The sequence below is a fragment of the Pygoscelis adeliae genome, unplaced genomic scaffold (assembly GCF_000699105.1).
Source record: "Pygoscelis adeliae isolate BGI_AS28 unplaced genomic scaffold, ASM69910v1 Scaffold206, whole genome shotgun sequence".
In the NCBI taxonomy this organism is placed as follows: Eukaryota; Metazoa; Chordata; class Aves; order Sphenisciformes; family Spheniscidae; genus Pygoscelis; species Pygoscelis adeliae.
This window is the reverse complement of record NW_008825052.1, coordinates 808757-831553: the sequence shown is the minus strand read 5'-3', so window position 1 is coordinate 831553 and position 22797 is coordinate 808757. Positions and strand designations below refer to the sequence as shown.

Sequence of the window (22797 nt, the reverse complement as noted above, 5' to 3'; positions counted from 1 at the left end):
TTGTTGCTCATCGATTGAATCCCCCAATTGATTTACTTTTCTTTAATCTCCTCTCATTCCAGAGCATTTAAAGAGAGCTCAAAGGATTATGTCAGCTTTTCTCCACCAATTCTCTGATTCTTTACTTAAATCCCTCCCCCAGACTGAATGAATAAAAAGGAATAAAAATTCATTGAGATATAACCTCTTTGGTTTTGATCTGGGAAAAAGTTTCACTTTCTGCTTAACAACATTATCCAGTCCAGTAGCTTTCTTAATCTTGGGCCTAAAAATCTTAATCATAATGTCACTTTTCCCCCCTTCCTTTTCCATACATCTCCCCTCAATTTAGTTGTTTAATCAGCAACATTTCTTTATGCAGTATGTATTTCTCACTCTAGAAATTCTAGTCAATATAAAGAGGTGCCTTATTTGTAAGAATTCTTCAAGATACAGCATCTATATTTTAGTAGGCTAACACTGGGTTTAACTGTACAAGCTCTGAAAGGTATACGTGACTTTACCCATCGGAAATTGTACCACCCTTACGTACTCTACATCCTTTCCTACTGGCCATAGAAGGGTACGTGGCTGCTCTTTCCTCTCAGACACTGTCACAATCTTTCAGGGACTCTGCAGGAAGAGGGACTGGAAGGCAGGTAATGAATATGTTTATAGACAAATCAGTTCTGGAAACAGGGAAGCAACATCTCCTGCTTGCTGAGGTGACTGTCCGTATATATACTGACATTGTGTGTGACTTACTCTAAAGGAAGGCCCTAAAGGAAGACAGCAGCGTGCTAAGAGGCTTTGACAACAGCATGCAGTTTGGTGCAAGTGCTATTTTGAGTTGCTGATGAGAACACTAGAGCTGCAAACGCATGGAGGTCACCAGTATCACTTGAGCTCTAGAGGAGCACACCATGACTGTCACAAGGAGTTCTGCCTTTTGCAGTCAAACTCATACAGCAATTTATCCCAGTAGTGAATTAGCTAAACTTTATATGCTTTAGGAACACATATGAACAAGTAGGAGAGTCCTCCCAAAGGTTCTTGATCTGAGAGCATACCACACCCCCAAGGACATTAATATGTATCAAAAGAATCCTTACAGCTGGAACAAATGCCTTAAAGGAAAGAACAACACGGGTAAGTTTAATTTCTGACTCAGCAGAAACTGACATCTCCTTAGACTGAAATTTACAGAAAGTTTTGAAGACATACTGCATTCTTTCTAGAGAAAATTAAGGTTATCTTCCCTACTTTCCTAAATGACGTGAAGGTCACAAGAAAAGCAGTCCTTTCTGAAAGCCGAAGAATGGAGCAAGTAGCCAAACACTGGTAAGAGTGATATCCCCACCCCCAACACATAGTCAGAAGGCAGCCAAAATCTAATTGTCCTAGGGGACCAGAACACTTACAAATGAAAACAGATCACCAAATCCTCCGGAAATGTCATAAATTAAAAGATGATGACAAATGTGCAAGGCAAAGATATAACCTCTACCAAGGGCTAAATATGGGTAAGGTGGAAGATTGAAGCCACCTTTTACCCCCCTACACAGCCAATGCACGGGAAGCCTTACAAGCAATAGCCAGGGAGTCCTGGAACGTGGCTTTGGTCCAGCTGATTCTCTATCTCATAACAATCCCTAAAAATCACAGTGGAGAGCTTGAAGCAAAGTGCCTGAGAAAAATGTATAATGGTCAAGTATTTAACGGAGTATCTGGACAGAAATTAGTTAGTCCAAAATCTGACATTATACCAAAGTGGAAGAATAAAGCTTATCCTCAAAAGTACCCATAAACTCACAGTTCTTAGCAGAGGTAAATTGTATAACTGTTGAACAGTCTTTCTGCTTATTCCCAGGGAACATCAGTAGCGTGAAATCAGGTTCTACTAGTGATAAGCATAGTCTACTCTCAACATTTATTGATAGTGATTCCATTCCCTCAGGGTCAAGGCACAACGGATGTTATTTATGAGATAGTCAAATTTTGTAGCTTTTAACAGAACAGCAAGTTTTCAGAAGAACTCATAATATTGTGACAGCACAGGTTTAGTCATTACTGACAAAAGGTTTCCTTAATATGAGATATCACAGAGAGAATGAATTGGTTCAGGAAGAGTCCCCATAGCTCTTGTGTGATACAGCTCTGATCAAACACAACAATGGAATAAATAAAGTAACAAAGCAAGTCCAGGATGCAAAAACAGCTAAATGAAACATTCATTTGTTCCAATGACTGTTGCTGAACTGCTTTATATAATTTTATCTATAGATACTTTAATAACATTTTTTATCAAAAACTATGCTGAAATTTGCATTTATTGCTGTTTCAGGATATGTTCTATTTATTCAAAATTTATTAATTTTTTTAAAAAGAAAGACAACAATAATATATGCATTCCTGTCATCTGCAATAGAGAATACAGTTGCCACTAGTATGAAGAGATGATCAAATTTTAACAACCTCTGTATCTTTATTCTAGATAAAATTTTCTCATGGGTTTCACTTCAAGAAGTACAAGAAAACAGAAAAGATTAAACAAGTCTGAATAAAGAATTACCAGTGTCAAATAAAAAAATCTCAAATTAGATATGATTTTCAAAGTGTACAACTCTACAGTATAACACCAATGATTTTTTTTATTTCCCATGTAACAGAGAATATGCTACACAGACACACACATAGGGTTTATATATTTGCATTACAATTTCACTACTATTAAACCAGAACAAAATTTCATATTTCAGACTTACCCCAACACTGATTTTCCAGTTTCATCAGGTTTGCGAACAGTAAATGGACTTGGATCAATCCCCACATTCTTAGGCATAAAATCTCTGACAAAATAGAAAGGAAAAACTGTTCATGAGCAAAGTTCAACACAAATTTTTACATTTTCTGGAAGAACCACCTCTAACATCTACCTTTGAATTAAAAAAAAACTCAATATAAAAATAAATATCACGTTCTAACTTCATCATTACAAGTTAAAGTCATGTAAATATAAACTCCCTAGGTATTTAAAAAGCTTTCAATTGCATTATTTAGTCCCATAAAACAGCTGCAAACATTACCACTTGCCAAGGAGGGTAGAGCAATATGCTCCATTCCTGTGCAGAAGCAGCCCTGTAACTCAGCTACATTGTTTTCAAAATGCTGCCAACACTCAAATTGGGCCAAAAAGCTGTATGAAACATAATCTGCCTGGAAGTCTTTAGCTAAAGCATGATTAAGATTACGCTTAGAATATCCAGCTGATTGCTGCCAACAAAAAAACAAAAACAAAAAACCACAAAAAAACAACTAAACAAAAAAACCAAAAACCGTCTGGTCAGCTGTGAGAACCTGATGAACTGAAGACGACAATTGTAAAATGAGAGCAAAACAGTTATAGAACAATTGCTTTGAAGGTAGCCTCTGTGATCTGAGTCCACAGAGAAAAGCTCATTTGTCAGCCTTCAAGTGCCCAAACATTTGGCATCCCATAATGGAAAATAATTGGAAATTTAAGTTGCTATCTTAGCAGAATTTTTTTAAAGTAGCATTTCCATTTCAGTATTGTGATTTAGTTTCTGAAGTTTGCTAAATCTGAAGCTTAAAAAAAAAAAACCCCACAAAAACAAACAAACCACAAAACCTACCATGTTACACAGATTTAACCAACTAAATCAAATGTAGATTTAATTCACACCAAATCAACTTCCAGTTAAGGATTTATAGTCACAAAACATCCCAGTATACCGTGTAGAATTGGTCATTGCCAAGCAGAAGGTCTCATCAAAACTGCTCAACTCATATGGCCGAAAAAACTCATTGTGGATATCAATTTCTTCTTCATACTTGTGGAATTTTTTCACTGTCAACTTGCGTCTGTTTTCAGCACATGTCACTGGGGAAAAGAAAAAAAATAATCTTTTTACTAACAACTAATGACTCTGCAAAAATCTAAACAAACAGTAGCTTGCTTACACAGCCACCGTACCAGGCATTTTTCTACAGCCATATCCCCTCAAAGACAAGAAAATAGGATATGAAGATGATGCACGGCACATCTTTAATAAATATGCATTATCAACCACCATAATTTGATTTCCCTTCATGACGACAATTCCTAATAAAACATGCTCCACAGTATCCCAGAGAAATAAGACACACTAGCTATACCCTGTCATCTGCAACAGGAATGTAACCAGCAGCATAGACTATGAATATATGTTAATAGGCAAGGGGGCAGAAAAAAAAAAAAAAAAAAGAGAATGAACTGTGCCCTGGCACATAAACATATGAAGGTCAAGTTTTAGCCAATTAGGTATCTCTTGCATCCTGCAGTTGAAAAATCATAGCTCATTTGGGGGGCTGTCAGGGGAGTGGGAAGTATTTAGCGATCATTACGGAAACTTTCCCCCCCCCCCCCAGATTTGCGATCTAAAACAGTTAAAAAGCATTTGTGACTAAAACTTCTTTTTCAAGATACGCTGTAAGGCAAGGAGCAAATATAGTTCCTACCTTCATCAAAAGGAAGAGGTAAATGCTTTAGCACACCGGTGGTCCACCAGTAAGTATAGCTGTACAGGAAAAACAGACACACAATTGATACACAAGATTTGATCTTGTATCCGGTCTAAGCCTTTGCACGTAACAGTTACCCAACCACACAGTGTCACTTTAGTAAACATCTTTATAATTCAAGTGTGGAAGAAAGCAAAGAATTATCCTTGGATGGAGGATTTCAACAGGCTCCTATCCTACTACTTTGCTCTCAGGCCATGAAATTTAAACACATGAAACTCAATACAGGTATGGAGGGATGAGTGGTTTTGTTCCATTAAACAAAATACATTTCAGGTGCCTACCTCTACAGTGCTGAAAATTAAGGTCTTAGTACATATAGAAGGTACTTATGTATTTCTCTTGTTCTGGTCTTTTAATTTAAAAAAAAAAAAAAAAAAGCATCAACCCCCACCCCTCCCACCACTTTTATTCAGATCCTAAAATTTAGGCAAAGGGTACGAAGAAATGAAGGTTAACGTTAATAAAATCAGAAGATTGTCAAAGCAGCTGACTTCTACACATAGAAATACATTTTAATGTGACAGCTGTCCTAAGTCTGAGAACTGTATGTTGGCATAGCTAACAGCAAAAACCAGGCCCTGCTGGAAGCTTATTCAGGATTTCTGAAAAACAACAAAGGAAGTCAAGCAACATTAATAAAATAAAGCATGTTTTATCTTTCATTCATGTTTACGTATTTTTATTTTCTCTTCTCAAATATACTTTAATTTCTTCTCTAAATTATTCTGATAGTTTCTTCTATTTCATTACTTGGGATGAAAAGACATTTATCTTCACTGATTTTTATTTCAAATATGTGTGTATTCACAATACTGTAAGGGCTGTAATCAGACTATTAATGTGGTTATCTCCTATTCATGTAATACTAAAGCAAATCCTTCAAAACACCAACATCCAACACTTCTGGTAATCTCTTGAAGGCTATTTTTAAGTTTTTGTAAAGACTTAAAAAACAGTAAGCAAGTTTTTGACAGGCTGACCAAATTATTTTGGTTAACAACATACATTTTTAAAATTTCTTAGAGCAATACCAAACAAACAAACAAAAAAACGGAACAGCAAAATACCTTCGCCTGGTCTGTAACAGACTGAGGGTGTTCTTGTGATGCAAATAAAAATCAGTGGGAAGTTCCCAGAGATGAGGCTTTCCTTCTGTAGGCTTGAATACTCCCAGAAAGAGATTGATAGAGTCTTGCCTGTCTGCATCTGTTAGACAAGAGGTACACTTAATGCCAGGAACATTACAGAGCTCAAGCCTGTTCAGACATTTGCTTGTTTGTTACATTTGCTCCTCACAGACAGTGTATGTCCTACGACTTCTACAGAGACCTCTGGGTTTCAATCACCATCATGAAACTTCATTTAGACCTGATCTCCTGCCACACTGCAGCGCATGAGGGGCTGGTACCAGTGCTGCCTCTCTCCTTGGCTTCTCTCACCGAGGAGCTGAGGCAGAAGCTCTGCTTAGAGGCTTTGCAGAAGTTAAGATCTCATGCTGCAGCTCTGTCTCCCACCTCTGCATATATGTGTAATGCATGAAGCACATGCATGTGTTTATGCATGTGCCAGGGAATCTGACATATCATGATGAATTTACTGCCGTCTAAATAACAGAAGAATGATTTAATGAAATTAAACAGTATCCATACAATACACAAGTTTCCTAGATCACACACAAATTATTAATTCTTTGGGGTTTTCTAGTCAAAATGTAGTCAGTAAAAAAATTAAACTTCACAAACACCTTTTAAAAATTTGGACTTTTTTCCCTGTTGGCCTAAATCATCGATTTCTCTTGCCATATCTGAAGCTTCACCAAACTAAATAAGTGCTAAAATCCAGTAGTTACATACCACTGTAGATGAAGCATGACAAAGAACGTTGTTGTTCACTTACATCTTTAAAATCCCTCTTGCTACCTAGCTGCAGATAGGATGAGTTACAACAGATATGAAGAAAAGCTGGAGTCAGATGAGGGCTTGGGGATGGTGAACCGTGATAAAGACAGCTTTGCAAGCAGAGTCGTAAGGGCAGAGGAAGGCTTACACGCAAAGGATCTTCAGATATGGGGGAATAGATGGAGAACCGAGCTCTATTTGTGCCCTGAGGAATTAGCACGTGGAAAGCTTTTGCCTCCACTCTTGTTTGCACTTCAGTCATCACCAGACAAGGAATAGTTCAGACTAGTTCAATAGTGTTACTCCTTCAGTTTTCTCCACATTTCAAAGAGAGTATTATGAGTTGAGTGTCCCTTTAGCAACACACCACATCAAAAAGACAAACTGAAGTCGCAGTATACCAGAAAGCAGGCAAAAAAATAGGCAGAATCCACAAAGCAGTGGTATAACAGCAAGGAGAAAGTTGGTTCCTGGCCATCACCAAAGTTTCAGTCAAGACCTCCTTCTCCCCAGAATTTGAACGTCTCTTCCTTCTGTGCAACATATAATACTTTTTACAGGGAACTAAGACACACAAGCAGCTGACAAATGAAGTGCTATGTAGAAATTTGGTGACAATAGGATTATAGAAAAGTATGGTACTTTACAGAAGTGTGCGTATATGGAGGTCAATATTTGGAAGTGGGATCTTCTGTATAAACAGTCGCATGGTGTAACAGGGCAAAGCACCAGGAAAAGGGAAAGAAAGGGGAAACCTCTTGATGTTGCTTTGGCTCCCCTTCCCTACCTGGGGGACCTTTCATCTAGAATCTGGCTTTTTTCTTCCTTTTCTATCCACTCATACTCCCTCCAGATACTTTTACTGTCCCTTCAGAGCACTCTTCCCAAAAGACACTTATTTTACCTTCTTTCTTGCTCCTCACCTTCCCAATTTTCTTAAGAGGATCAACTTATAAACACTAACTCTTCTACACAGTAATACTTAAAAGCATATGTAGGTCCTTATGGTTTGCAAGCCATATTGTTTCTGCAAAACAGCATCACAGTTTAACCAAGCCATAAGGGGAGAATGAGGAAGGCTGGGAACAGTGCAAGAAAGCTATGCAAAACTCATAAGGTCTGAAAAAAAAAATAAACAAAAAAGCCCTTGTTGAGGACACTGAGAATTAAAAAGAAATGAAAAGTCACAAGCAATAACATGTATTCTTTCTTCCTGATAAGTTATTTAGTTAGTGGTTTAAAGAAAGTGCTGAACAAAACCCAAGAAAGCTCTCTACTTTAAAACTGCAGGAGCCCAAAAGACAAAATTAATTAACATGAGCAAATAGGTTAAAATTGGTGGTAATTTCTGAAAGCTAAAGGCAGAAATGAGCCTCCTTTATTCATTTACCATTGTTTCACCTGCCAGGAACAGAACGTATACTGAAATCGTTAACTAAGTAATTGTAAAACAATTAGAGTAAAACAAGATAATTCAGTTAACAAACTATGTCACTACTTATATGGCAGATGCTAAAATGAAATAAAACTAAATAAAATTCGTTCTGTGAAAACCAGCTTGAATTTAAACTCATACCGACTGAATTAACCAATTCACTGTCTGAAATGGTCTATAGCAGCAGTTCATTAAAGCATTCTCACCTTTCTTCCATAGCAAAAAAAATGACTGCTGTTAAATGTTATATTGCAAAAGGACTCAAACTCTCTTTTGCATTTATTGTTTCAGTTGTGCAGCTGTGTTTTAAACTTAACAGAAATACAGGACGTTTATCAGAAAATGTCTTTCTACTGTCTTACTCCTCAACTCGTAATTTAAAAGTAGGCAAAAAGCCATAACATTAAAGATTCTTTGTGTGTAAGTCTTCAAGCAGGCACAAACATATATACACATGTGACTGGGGAAGCAGATAGTTAACTTGAAAGGTGACAATCCTCCCCCCTGCCTTACTTTAAGGGTTGAACAATTTTATGACTTAATTTTGAACAAAAATAATGAAAGCTTTTGTCTTTCTTTGAAACACTGGCCAGAGGAAACAGGATATTGAGCTTTTCAGATCAATTTTATTATCTAGACAGAAAAATCTCTTTCCAAAAAGAAATAAATAAGAATGTGTCAACGCACTGTGGAGCACAGACAAAAGAGCAAACAGGTTTTCTCCCTTCATTGTTAGCACCAAATGTAATAATTATGTACAAAGCAAGTAGAAAGACTGCACTGATTTTTCAAAAGATACTGCAATGTACGTGTATACTAGCACATTTTTAAGACCATTTGAGAAAACAGGAACTGAAGGGGCCATTTAATTGAATTAGCCTAAAATAATCTACTGCTCTCAATCTGAGCTTGCAACTGCACTACATGACAAATTGCTAAATCATGAGAGATTCAACACAATTGGGACTATAACATCCCATGACTAAAAGGTTATAGTAATTAAGTTTACTTTCATACAACACTAAAAGGTAGTTTACTATGTCCAGTCCTGTTTGTGGATAAATAGATTATTCCAGATTCCAGAAGCTTATTATGCATGTTGCAACTCTAGCACTGAAGTCTGTAAAGTCACATTACTTTCCAAAAGGCATAAAAGTCAGAAGAATATTATTTGGAATACTATTTCCTAATTTCTCCGACAATCACAAATGAAAGAAAAATGTTAGAATTCAACTAATTAGAATGCCTGCCAGAGAGGGTGTTGAAGGAACACCTAATTCTTAGCTGGATGATGTTCTTTTTTTCTGGTACAACTCATTTGCTTATAACCAAGGTACTTCAAAAACAGTTGACTTCCCAAACCACACTGCACCCTCTACTTCTTTCAAATGCTAGAATTAAAAACATGCATGAAAAAAGTCAGAATTTTTGCCTAAACCTGTAAGATTTTTTCAAGTTACCATAAAATTAACTGTCCCATATTTTTAGGAGGAAACCTTGATTCTCTTCTAAGCTTCAGTCACTAACTTGATCCTGAGAACAGTTTTTTTTAAATTCTTCACTTTTCTATTATATAGGCAACATATTACAAATTTATAGGTACAGAAAATCTATAGAAAAGCTAATCCACATATCATGAACTAGAGTGAAACTGCATTCAAAGTTATCTTTCTTATAAGTCCAAGTCTTATCTACTGGATCAGTATCTCCAGGCAACCGATACATGTCTTACTTTTTCTCGTCTGTACAACTTAATTAGTAGTGATTATCCTAAGAGCTTTGAGGTCAACAGATGAAACCATTTTCTTAAGTGTAAATTATTTTTGGAATCATGTATTTTTTACAATAGACCAACAGAACAAGTGTGACTAAGTGATATATTTAGGAGGCACAGTTAGCAGGCCACTTGTAATCTTGTTCCGAATCTGACGTACTGTACTACTTCAAGCAAATCACTAAAATTATCTGTGTCTGTTTACTACTGGTACATAAAGTTCATAAGCATTAAAAAAAGTTTCTTGGATCAGAAACACAAGGAAATGCTAGCTCATGAAGTGGCTAGCCCTCAGATTTTTATTTGTATTTTAATATTGTTACTATCCACCACATATCCTTTAACTGCAATATAGCAAATTAGAATCTTGTTCTAAAAATGCTTCCTTTTATCTCTGCTTTCTGAGAAAACTTCAAGAATAAAATGATCTCTCTCAATGTGTCACATTAACAGGCTTGCAGATGCCACCTGAACAGGCTGTGTTGGACAGTGAACCTTTAAATTTCACTGAAATTAATCTTTTAAAATTTCATACTAAAAACGCAGTAAATACAATGAATGCTATGTTTCACCAATGCCATCTTCAAACACAAGGAATGCATAAAGCACCAAAAATATTTGGCTCAAATAGGATCAAATACCAAAATCATAAGTAAATTGGGGAAAATGTGCAGCACCTTTATGAAAGTTTCATTTTTCATACTGACTTCAGTAAAGACTAACATCTGTTTGTGTACTCAGCTACAAGTTCGCCCACGTGACAAGATGGACTTTTTTCATTCTGTGTTCTTTCTTCTTTTTGTAACATCTTTTTCAGAACAAATTCTTTTATTACTAAAACACATGCATATCTTGACTATCCTTCCAAGCAGACCACAAACCCAAATGTGGATCTAGAACTTTGCTCAAGCTTCCACCTAACCATTTAAGTGGCTGGCATAAAAGTGAACAGCTTCAGAGATTTGTTCCATCTTGTACTTATCAGTTCAGGTGATACTGCAAGCGTGCTTCCTTTTGCTCATAAGAATTGATGAAGGCATGCCTTATTGCCACTGCAAACAGTAAGAGACCACAGCACTAAAATAAACAAGCTCTCCATTTCTCATTTAATTTGGGCAAATATGAGGCACAAATTGTATTAATTACATTCAGAAACAGTACTTTAAATGCTGTGCTCTCACATTTTGTACATAACACAGAATTGTCACTAACAGCAGCAGTAACTTCAGCCAAACAAACCAGGGATTACTGAAGTATTTCTAGCCAGTGTCCAACTCACTGTTTTAAAGTTCACATAGTTTCTAAATAATTGCAGTCTACTAGGGGAAAAAAAAAAAAAAAAAAAGCAGCTTCCTTCCCTGGCTATGCAGCTTTTGTGAAAAAGAGTAAGAGGACTGACACAATATTTAGAACACAGCAGCACTCAATGTTTGTCATCCTGACGTGTCTTAGACTGTCCTTTGATCATTCTTTTTAGATCTTTCTCATGACTTCTAAAAACACTATGCTTTTTTCTTTTTCCCAGTTATTTTGCATAAGGTATGGGTCAGCATTTTTCAAAGAGGTTTTCTCTTAGCAATGTTGTCCAGAACAAAGTAGAACAGTATCAGCGACTGATACAAGCTGATAGGAGTAAAGTTGTAAAATATTAGCTTACTCCTTATTAACTCAAAAAATAGCTTATTTACTTGGTGGACCTTTCTTTTTTAATTTAATTTTGTCTTTTCTACCACAGATTCAACAGTTAGTAGCTTCTATTAATCCAAAACAATTATATGCATCAGAGCATGCTTTTTGTTAGAAGTCCCCAGATTCATCACAAGAAATACTCCACTTGAAGCTTTCTACTTGTGTTTAGATTTAGATTTACCAGTTTCCTTATATTTGTTGAAGCCATTCTGTCCATCATTTTAACAGCTCTGTAACAGCTACCTGTTTCTCTATGATGACAAATGTCACTGGCAGTTTCAGTGCTATGTGTGTACATTTTCTAAGTACGTCTTACATCCGTTCACTAACTTTTATCAAATAAGGCTGCATGCTACAACACGCATTTGCACAGGATATAAATACTTCATCAAATCAGAATAGCCATTTGATATCCATCAGATTTTACTGAATTATTTGGAAATTATAGTATAGAGGATCCCTGTCATAAGATCATAGTATGGACTATTGAAACACCACAAGCAAGATGCTTTTAAATAACGGCTTAAAAGAAAGCACTTAAAATTAAATTTACCTGAGAAAGCATTACTGTAGTATCTTGAGAGTGTTTGCATAATATCTTTGGAATGCTGAGTCCACGGAGCAATCTTTCTGTAGGTTTTTACTCTGTGGACGAGCTGAGAACCTCCATATTGCAGAGAAAGCGTGTCTCCATGATCTTCGTATAATTCTTCAAACAATCTGAAGGTAAAGCAAAATGTGTCATCTATCAAACTGCTGAAAAGAGTTTCTTAAGAGAAAAAATAATAAAGTATTGTAGTAATAAAGTCTTTGTTTGACAAGCAATACATTTTCTTCTCTTAAGTACTTCTGCCAGTTTACAAAGTATTTCATTAAAACATGCTATTAACTTACAAACACTGAAATTTAAAGCTATGCCTCTATTCTTTATTCAGATATAATAATTACTAAGATGGATGAGACTGTAAGATTTCCACTAATTTATAATATATCAGAATGCATTCACACTACAGAATATGCACTTCTGTAGATTTGGGGAGAAGATTAACATGCCCTACTAGTCTGCGGGGAGAAAACAAACTGTATGCCTTCACAAACTAAGGTATTTTAAATACACTAAAGGGGACAGAACACGTCAATATCTCAAGGCTATGTTTTCTGTCAAGTCCATTGGGAATGAAGTTAGCATAACTTTCCAAAAATCTAGTTACAATAATGATGGCTCAAAGGTACAAACTGAATAAACATGACTTGTAAGAAACGTGAATGGCAGTCAGATACCATTTGCTGGAGCTGGAAAAACATGATGTAAGAAGAAAGTAGAAAGAGTTGGCTGCTAAGATGAACAAGGAGAGCTGGCTAAAAGCAACACAGCCCTCTAGCATCAAGGAAGTTGACAGTAGACTCCAAACTAAGAGCAGTCCAAATAGCAAAAGTTATCAAGAAGCAGCCCATCAACAACAAGAACAAGACAACAGTCTCAGAAAACAAGGCTATCCTACGGAGATGACCCAGTCTAAAAGATAACATTGAAAAGTGCTTCTCAGAAACGGAGACTGTGGCCTTCCTTGAGCACAATGACAAGGATGACATCTTGCTAAAAGAGGCTGGACGTTTAGTTAAGAGGCAAAAAACCAAAACAGAACAAAAAAAAAAAACCAACCACCAAACCTGTGGAAATGTATTTCGCATCAGTATAGCAAGACACAGTAACTCAGGCATCTGCATGTGATACACTGTAATACCTGAGAAGAAAGAAGTCCTTAAGAAGTGGAAAGGAGGGTGGAAACAAATAAAATAAAACAACAACAAAATAAAAACCCCCAAAACAAAACAACAAAAGCATTCCCTTAAGAAAGTTTCCAATAAAGGGATAGTACTGCATAAGTAACCCAGCAACCATCTGACTGAAGTCCTCAAACAGTTCTGGATGAAGAACACTTATCTGAGCAGCAATCAATTTGTGTAAAACCAAAATAGCTGTCCAGCAAATCTTTTGCGCAAGGTCAAGTACAAAAAGATCAATTAGGAGAAAATATTGCTTATTAACTTAAAAAAACCCCCAACAACAAAAGAAACAAACCAAAACCCACTTACCTCCACACAAATTGTTCAGAGCTCATGATACCATATATGAGAATCTCCTGTTTGTTTCTTTGGGTTTGGTGGGTTGGTTTGTTTGTTTTGTGTGTGTGTGTGTTAGATTTTTTTATATAAGGGGAAAGACAGCAATGCTGGTCAACTAAAAGCTAAAAAACTGGTTGAAGGTAAAAACTGGCAGGTAAAAGGATGATATCTCTCAAAAATTTCCCAGTCAGCCATGGGGGATTGATGAACAGAGTTCCAATGACATTGCAATAAAGGTTCACAGAAAGCAGACAATTTTAAATTCATTAAGGACGTTGATCCACTTGATTTGGAAAGGACTTGTAGAATTAAATTACCCTTCCACAGCCTCAAAACATTAAGCCTGCAGTCAAACAAAGACTAGTATTCTCTAGAGAATGATAAAATAAGCTGCTAAGGTACACTTTGTCTAGGAAACTTCCTAGATAGGACAACAATCACACTGAAGGAATCACTAAGAAATATAGCAGTACAACGAAGTCATTAAGAAGATTAATCTTGCTAGACATAAAATTGGACTGTTCAAGATGCATCGTTTCTTTATCCCTCAGGATGGCCAACCGGAATAAAATGCTGACTTCAGAAATCTAGTTCCACAGAAATTCTGGATTGTAGCCAGCCAGTGAGACCATATGAGAAAAATCAGAATTATAAAGACAGTCGAAGAATGTGATGAAAAAGAGTTAGTTTTTCAGACACATTAGCTAAATTAAGGAAGACAGACCACTACAGATTGCCCTCTCTGGCCAGTAAGAAGAGTGTAAATGAAGAGGCAGAGTACGCAGGAAGCAGATACTCGATGTGAGACAATGCAGGGAACAGGAATGCAGGAGGTCAAAGTGAAAGACTGCATAACAGAAAGACAGTATAGCACATGCCTCTCTTCAGAATTTGTTGCATTATGGAGCAGGATTTTTTAATTTTTCTGAATACAGTAATTCAGAAACAAGTCTTAACAGATGACAAAATCGGTTTCAGACAGGCATACATCTAGTGCAATGGAGAAGAAAAAAAGAAGTCAAATGTGGCCAGACAAAAGTAACCTTTTATGCCAGGTTAATAGCTACATTTCAGAGAGAGAATCATAGAATCATTTAGGTTGGAAAAGACCTTTAAGATCATCGAGTCCAACTGTAAACCTAACACTGCCAAGTCCACCCCTAAACCATGTCCCTAAGCACAACATCTACACATCTTTTAAATACCTCCAGGGATGGTGACTCAACCACTTCCCTGGGCAGCCTGCTCCAATGCTTGACAACCCCTTCAGTGAAAGAAATTTTTCCTAATATCCAACCTAAACCTCCCCTGGCACAACTTGAGGCCATTTCCTCTCGTCCTTTCGCCAGTTACTTGGGAGAAGAGACCAACACCCACCTCGCTACAACCTCCTTTCAGGTAGTTGTAGAGAGTGACGAGGTCTCCCCTGAGCCTCCTTTTCTCCAGGCTAAACAACCCCAGTTCTCTCAGCCACTCCTCATAGGACTTGTGCTCTAGACCCTTCACCAGCCTCGTTGCCCTTCTTTGGACACACTCCAGCACCTCAACATCCTTCTTGTAGTGAGGGGCCCAAAACTGAACACAGTATTCGAGGTGCGGCCTCACCAGGGCCGAGTACAGAGGGAAAATCACTTCCCTACTCCTGCTGGCCACACTATTTCTGATAATGAGAAATAAGGTATCAGGAAAATCAGAGACAAAGCAACTAGTATAATCTCAAGATATGACGGTAAGAGATGGGAATTTGGGTGGTTTGGGCATAGAGAGGAAACAGGAGGGAGAGAAGATAGACAGGAAGTATGGGGCTATTGCAGCAGGAAGCAACAGAGGAAATTTGGGCTCCCAAAATAGGGGTGGGAAGGGGGGAGGTAGTGAAGCCTAAGGAAAGATAGTAAAATGCAGCCTGAGGTGCTGAAGTAACTGGTAGCTGTAGAGAGTGGATATGAGAGACCTGTCCACCTCCTGATCCCCTCTGGTTAGAACCCAAGAGTCCGATTGCTGAGTCCCCAGGAGGCTGCACAGCAACTGGTATTTGCAGCAGCAGTTGTTTGCTCCCAGAGGTAAACATGCAGCACCCAGCAGCTGGGACATGGTGGATGAGAGGCAGTGCTAGCACACCGAGGTAGCCAGCCAGCGGGTGCTCTCCCTGGCCATCAGGCAGAGGCCAGGCGCCACCGCTTGCACAGTGAGCCAACATGCTGCAAGTGAGGTTGTTTCTATGGCACATACCAGCTCCTGGCACCAGGCGAGTGCTGGAAGCTAATGGGAGAAAGAAGAGGAGCTGAAGGTATGTCTCGAGTAAAGGGGAGGGGAGACTGAGTACTTTGTCTTTTCTGAAATACGAGTTACATTTCCACATTCTGAAACTATCAAACCACTAGTCAAAACCAGCAATGAAGCCATAAGTTTCATAGTCACGACAGCAACTTTAAGGAATAAAAACACATCACTTCAAGGATTCTTACATCAATTTCTGAAGCATATTCACAAGTTAAGTAGCTTAGCTCCCCCCAACCCCCAAAGCATTTCAATTTAAATGCTGGGTTTTCTTAAATGGTTTGAGGATGCTTGAATAAGTATCGTTGATACTTGATGTGAGAGAACAACTTTGCTGAAAACTTTTCTTCAATAAATCAAAAAGCACAAAATTTTTCCAAAGGAAAAGTAGGAAACAGCAAGGTAAGATGTACTTCTATACAAGTATCAGTTTGTCATTCTCCATAAAAGCATGTACTTATTTCAGTTTTCATTTTTCGGCAGCATTTTGCCTCAAACAAGTAAAGTAAGTTTAAAAGACTGGGGTGGGGGGTTTGTTACCTTGATTTAAAAGGAAAACTCTTATAGCTTTAAGTTTAGGCATCTAAAGAGAATGAAGTCAAGCAGTTATCTTGTAAAGAGCCTGAATAACATACTTTTCCAGAAGAGCAAATTTTCAGCATGACTGGATTTTCTCAAGAAGATTTCAAGTATAGAAGATTTTTTAAACTTGGATGAATAAACGTTATTAAATTGTTCCAACAGAAAGAATTGCACTTTTCTTCTACATAGACATAATTTCCCTAAATCTCTTGACACAAAATTAAAAAATAAAACCATGACACACTTTATTAACATATCTTACCTAACAGCATCTGTATCAAATTGTAAATTTGGTTTATCAATCAATCCGAGTGAATAGAGTTGGTATGCCAAAGCACATTTTCCCACCATAAACTGGGCTGTGTTAGTGCGATCTAAACAGTCCACACAATTGGTTCGGAGAACTCCAGTCTGGTAAAGCAATCCAAATAAGAGATTTTTTCTCAATTAACAAATTACTACACTCATGATTATTTTTTCCTACTATCCAAGACTTGTCAAATCTCAAATTACGTCAGTTCACAAAAATTTGAGGAAAGACATTTCTAAAAAGTGTTAAAAACAATTAAACTCTAGCAAGCTACATCAGACTGCTGCAACGCCTACTCTCAAAATATTCTTGCTTCTATCATCACACAAACTGCATCTCTCCTTCAACTCACAAACAGCCCTAAAGATTTACCTTAAAAAGAAAGGCTATGTTATTTCAGCAAAGAAGGTCTTATTTTCAAGTATGCTCTAACTACTCCAAAAAATAAAGCACACTTCTAACTTGCTGTGGTTCTATACTGTAATGGTGCTTATATTTTAAGCTTTCCATATCTGGAGCAACACACATGAACATTTTGTTGAAGGTCAGTCATGCACATATTCTTGTATGCTGCTTGTACCACCATTCTTCAATTCCATAATGCACACAAAGTTATTTTATAATATGAACAGCTGCAAGAAACATATTTTAATATAATAGCATAGGGCATTCTTCTGCTCAAATATACATGGCTACATCCAAGCTAGTCAACTAAAATTTTATTGCCTTAATAAAGAAGCACTTTTTGAGCGTGACTCACAAGATGTCTATTCCGAGATTAACTGTGATCCAAATGCTTACATGTATGCCAATGGTGACTACCTCAAACGATTAAAGTTGAAAGATAGATAAAATAATTATTCCCCTAATACAGGTAAACCTGTAAGACTAACATTAAAAAAATCTAACTAGCGTTGATATGTTTTATTTTAGAACAGATCAAATTCTATCTACTCCGCTGTTTATCTGCTCTCAACAAACATATCCCAGTGATCAGCTAGTAAAGGAATGGTCACATGCTTTCTAACTTACAAGAACTACAAAATTATGAATGGCAAGTCAAAAGCAACTAATGCTTAAGAATATGCCCTGTGTTCAGAGTATATAATCATAACATTCAGGTATAAATCTGGTACTGTACCGTTTACAGTTTAGTCAGCACTTTTCTGACCTTACAGAAAGCAGTGTTTCTAGTTTTATTTTCTTTTAGTGATGGAAATTGTAACACTGTACAGAATATTCAGCACTGGTAAAAATGCTTTTAATAACCCATTTTCCTGTGTATGAATATGTCACCGGGCCTAAGCATGCTTATTCCTCACCTCTTCTGTGTAACATTGTATTATGCAGTTTGCTAAAATGCTGCTGTTTTAACTCTCACTGCACTGGTAACACTACAGACTAAATAGTAATGGAAACGTCTAAAATACGAGCATTTCTCAGACTACCTCCAGCAAAAATACAATTCCAACAGCATAAGGTTCTGTGGTACCACACAAGAACTTTAAGCCCTATTTCCCAATTGGATTTCTGGGATAGACTGCAATAATGCTGTTTACTATAAATGTTAATTTAAGAGCACACTGTGAATCACCGATCAGGTATTTAAGTGAAATGGTTCACTGGTGCTTTGGGAGTCCTGATCTATATCACTATAACTATGAGTTAATAAAGTATATTTGAGTACCTGCAAGCGACCAGTGGAAACAACATAACCTCCCAGTTCATTCCACCTGAAAGAGAAACGAAACAAAACAGAATGACTTACAAATCATTCAAAAAAATAACAGATCATACTATGTATTGATCTGCTCAGTGAAAAAGGGTGACAATTAGAAACCTGCCACAAAGCAAAACTGATATCCCTGAATGGCAGAAAGCAGTGAAAGCTCTATGCAGCAGTAAGATGTTGTATTTAAATGAAATTGAAAAAAAAAAAGTCTAGCCTTAAAGTAGAAATATTCCGAAGCCATGCAAAATATTTCTTTTGCTCCCCATAAAACAGAGCATGAGCAACACAAGTGTTGCTAGATCAGGTCTTCAGTGCACAAAAATTGAAGTAGGTACAATGCCAACGACTGGAAGGTAGAGGCATAACATAGACCGCAGCACAAGCTGGTTGATTTAAATCTCCCCTCATACTGATTCTAGGCATACATGCTGGATACATACATATATATACATATTGTCCAGGTCTTGCAATTCTGTATAGGCCTTAACTGTACCCCACAGCCAGAGAACATGAATCAGAAATTAATGACATTTTGAGGTAGAGGAGCAGTTATGCTCGGTGCAAGTAGCCCCTGAACTACTGAATATTTTCAAGTTAGTAGGGTTACCTAGCCTGACCAGAGCACTGCTGTGGCAAGCCTATATACTACATTTGAGACTCACCAGACTCTCTCTGCAGAACACAGCACTACATGGATGTATTGACCTTGTTCCTGCTAGTTTACAGCCACCATGTTTGCTGCACTGCACGGCAGAGAAAAGCTCTACGAAAGCCTATGAGAGTTTTAGCTCAGACTGTTTCTAAATGAAGATAGGCTAAAAAGGCAAGGATGCTCTCCATGTAAAATATGAACACCCATTTGGGTAGTGATGAATTAGATCCCTAATATGAAAACTTGAATCAAAAACTTATTGAAATTTTAATGTGCAAGTTATTTTACTTCTGGATTTTCAGGGACTTGAGAGAATTCAGCTGATTAAATCACTGTACTTCTGCAGCAGTCTAACCAAATAGTTTCTATTTAAAAAAAAAGTTTTAAATTTTATATGTATGAATACCATAAAAGCCATTGGAAAACACCAGACTCAGTAACATTTAGATGATAGTTATCTTATTAGTATGCCTCAAAAGAAGCCACTTAAACTCCAAATGTTGTTTGCTTTGTTAAATTTACCCCCAAATTTAGGATTCCTTTGGTTAAGGTGAAAAAAACCCAAAACCCTTTATATAAACACACGGCACAGATTACAAGTTACAAATAATGGTTTGAATTAAGAATTCCTTATGAGCAGAACAGCAGCAGCATAATTGTATTCTTTCAATGTATTAGTATTTCTTAGCATGTACCTCTGACTGCAATCCTTTCAGCTATAACTTAATAATGAATTATATTTTTTCATATTAATTTAAGCCTTAAAGTAAGAAATAATGTAATAGACATAGACATTCCAGACAACCCTCCAAGGAATAGATGTTATTCATTATGCATCAATTAAATTATACGTACTTTTCATCTGGCCGCAAGATACTGCAGTAGGAATCAGGCCGATTTACAAAAAATCCAGTTTTCTTTACTACACTTTCTGCAATCACATTCAGTCTATCAAGGACATTGCAAAGTTTGCTGAGGAGAGAAACAAAAATGATTTAAAGGAAGACTCACGTCACAGCTTTATTTATCCAACAGTAATTATGTCTACATTCTTCTTAGATTTTACAGACTTAGGAAACAGACACTGACCATATCTGAACAATTTTGTTTACTTTTTAATAAAACATATTACATAAACTGGAAGTGAAAGACTTCAAAAATTTAAAACTCCTTGACTTTCATATCACACTAATTTTCCTCTACCAAACTTTCTGTGATTCACAAAAGAAGAACGAGGCAGAAAAGGATATATGATTATGCTAAATCATATTCCTTCATTTTGTTTGCAAGGTGCTGTTTTGTTCAGTAACATTTGTTTCCATGTGTGGCCTTCATGATGTCCTGCACCTCCTGCTCAGATCAGGGCATCCATTCATTCATTGTTGGGGACTTTAACTTCTGTTTACTCATAATTTTATTTTCAAAGGTTTTATTAGTGTTTACATTTCAAGTAACAAAACCAATTATTTATTTTTTAAAGATTGCTTATATTGAGATGGAAGCAATATTTTGGAACATTTTCACCAGTACTACTTTCCAGCAAACTTACTTCAAAACTACATGATAAAGCAAACACGTTCTCAGTACTCCTGAAACCGTCAATTCTTTAGGCAGACATATACATTATCTTCCATTCTTAAATCTCTCTTGCTTGCCTTAATAATTAATCTTGTTCAAAGTCCTCAGGTATTTTTTATATCTGTACTAGGGTGGATATGTATATAGATATACCTCAAGCTTAAAGCTAGAAGGAGAATCCTTTGATCACCTAGTATCATTTCCCATACAGGGTAGACCACTAAGCTTCATCAGCATCACTCCATACGAAACCCAAGAACTTGCACCCAGCATATCTTCTGAAAGGAAATCTAGCCTTATTTTGAGATTTGCTATTTAATCATAACACAAACAATTGAATAAACACCTAACTGTACACAATGCCATTTTAGAATAAAAATGTAGTGTGAAACCACGTCAAACTTTAAAGTAACAGTTTCACACCTACATGACCAATCGTATCAACCAACTTGTAATCTCAAACAGCAAATAAGGATTGTTTTCCAAAGCTTTTTTCATAAAATTCTAATCAAACATTGATTATATTCCTGTCCTTTGAACCGTACCAGTTTTTCCATTGTTTTGCTCACACTGATATAGTAACAGATACCTGAAATTTGATCCAACAATTCTTGTCATTCTTCTAGAATTTCTGGCATTATAAGATACAGTAAACATACGCAGGCCAGAGAACTTTACAACCAAGTTGTGTGTTAGTTAAGAATAGCAATCTATACCTGCAGATTTAAAATGTTTGTGCCTTGTAAATATTTCTACATTTAGGAAAACATTCATCCTTTCCACATGATCTTAGTCCAGCATTCTATTGTCCAAAATTATAGAATAAAAATTTACAGAATATAATTGCCTTTCTAAGATACATGCTTCTAATAACCTAAATGCTTTATAACACTGAAATTAATACCCTCATTTCCTTTTGGAAGAGGAAATGGAAAAGACTGATTGATATGAAACCCCTTGTTTTCCAAAATTCTGTAACTCAATAAATTCAATGACTGAAACGGGACACCTGACAAAATGCAGTGTTTTGACTAATTCAAAATAAAAAGTGAATGTTGATGGCTTTTTTGGGGCTTTTCTCTAAAACTTTCCTTTGCAGAGAATTTCAAAGTTTTCAGGCCTTGCTCCACTTTGGTAAGAACCCATAGAAAACATTAAAAATCCTTCAAAAAGCTGAGGTTTTATTCTGCCCACAGATTTTAATAAAATTCTCCCATTACTCCTAATCGACATGCAACTGAAAAGAGAGACACTCAGTAGCATACAATTATTTGTATTGTGGCTACAAGAGCACTAGCACAAAGAAGGATCTTTTCTACCTTTTTGTGTATTTGGCCATATCCCAGGGTATATATATAATCGCATGCTCTGGGGGTAAAAACTGGTTGAGATATGTCACAGCAGCAACAAGTTCTTCACTAAGAATCCTTTCGTGCTTTCTTTTTTCACGTTCCTTTAGCAATAAGAAAAGTAATTTAACATTATAATTTTCATTAACAAATGTATCTAACTCTCATACATGCACATATACAGGTATGTATATACAATAGAAATTAGAAGTGGAAGCTGTAACAACAGCAGGCAGCTCTTCATAACTAGTGCAATTAAATTAAGAACAGAAGAGACAGAAAAATCTAAACATTCTGTTTTTTTAACAATTGATCTGTATTAGTAGTAAAAGTCAGCCATTTCAACTGTGCATAATCATTGGCTGAAAAATGGAACCCCATAAAAGCAAAGAAGAGCACAAGGAAACAAAAGTGGTAATACAGAGGAAATGGACAAAAGAGAGAAGAGAAGGAGAAAGACAGGCAGAAAGGAAAGCATCCCATTCGATCCTGGGGTACAAGAGGACCCAAGCAAATTCTTCTCCGTTACTGAGAGGAGATGGGGAACAACAGCTCCCATCTCCCAGCTTTGCAATAATTTTAAAAAATTAGAATTATGTTGCCATTCTCAGAATATACCATATGTTTTGGCACTCTATATATTAGTATGGCTTTCCTCTCAACTTCATCCAAACTAAAACCTATACCGAACCTATGTTATAGAAACTGCTTTAAATATATAATAGCAGTCCTAAATAAACAAACCCAAAGGAAGCCTAATACATTAATTACTAGATAACAAGTTTCTAGGATAGACAAATATAGGAAGACACAGATTTATGTTTCATCAAC

At 36.6% G+C, this 22797-nt stretch overlaps 1 protein-coding gene across 1 annotated transcript in view; it reads right to left on the bottom strand.

Moving 5' to 3' along the window:
- Window positions 1-22797, bottom strand: part of FIG4 (FIG4 phosphoinositide 5-phosphatase) — a 64977-nt gene that overhangs the window by 21407 nt on the left and 20773 nt on the right. The window contains exons 12-20 of the mRNA XM_009326429.1: window positions 21937-22070; window positions 19895-20011; window positions 18343-18388; window positions 16608-16756; window positions 11913-12079; window positions 5631-5769; window positions 4498-4556; window positions 3733-3880; window positions 2745-2828 (exon numbers count right to left, since the gene is read on the bottom strand). Coding sequence (XP_009324704.1) covers window positions 2745-2828; window positions 3733-3880; window positions 4498-4556; window positions 5631-5769; window positions 11913-12079; window positions 16608-16756; window positions 18343-18388; window positions 19895-20011; window positions 21937-22070 — 1043 coding nt within the window. The remainder of the gene's footprint in view (window positions 1-2744; window positions 2829-3732; window positions 3881-4497; window positions 4557-5630; window positions 5770-11912; window positions 12080-16607; window positions 16757-18342; window positions 18389-19894; window positions 20012-21936; window positions 22071-22797) is intronic.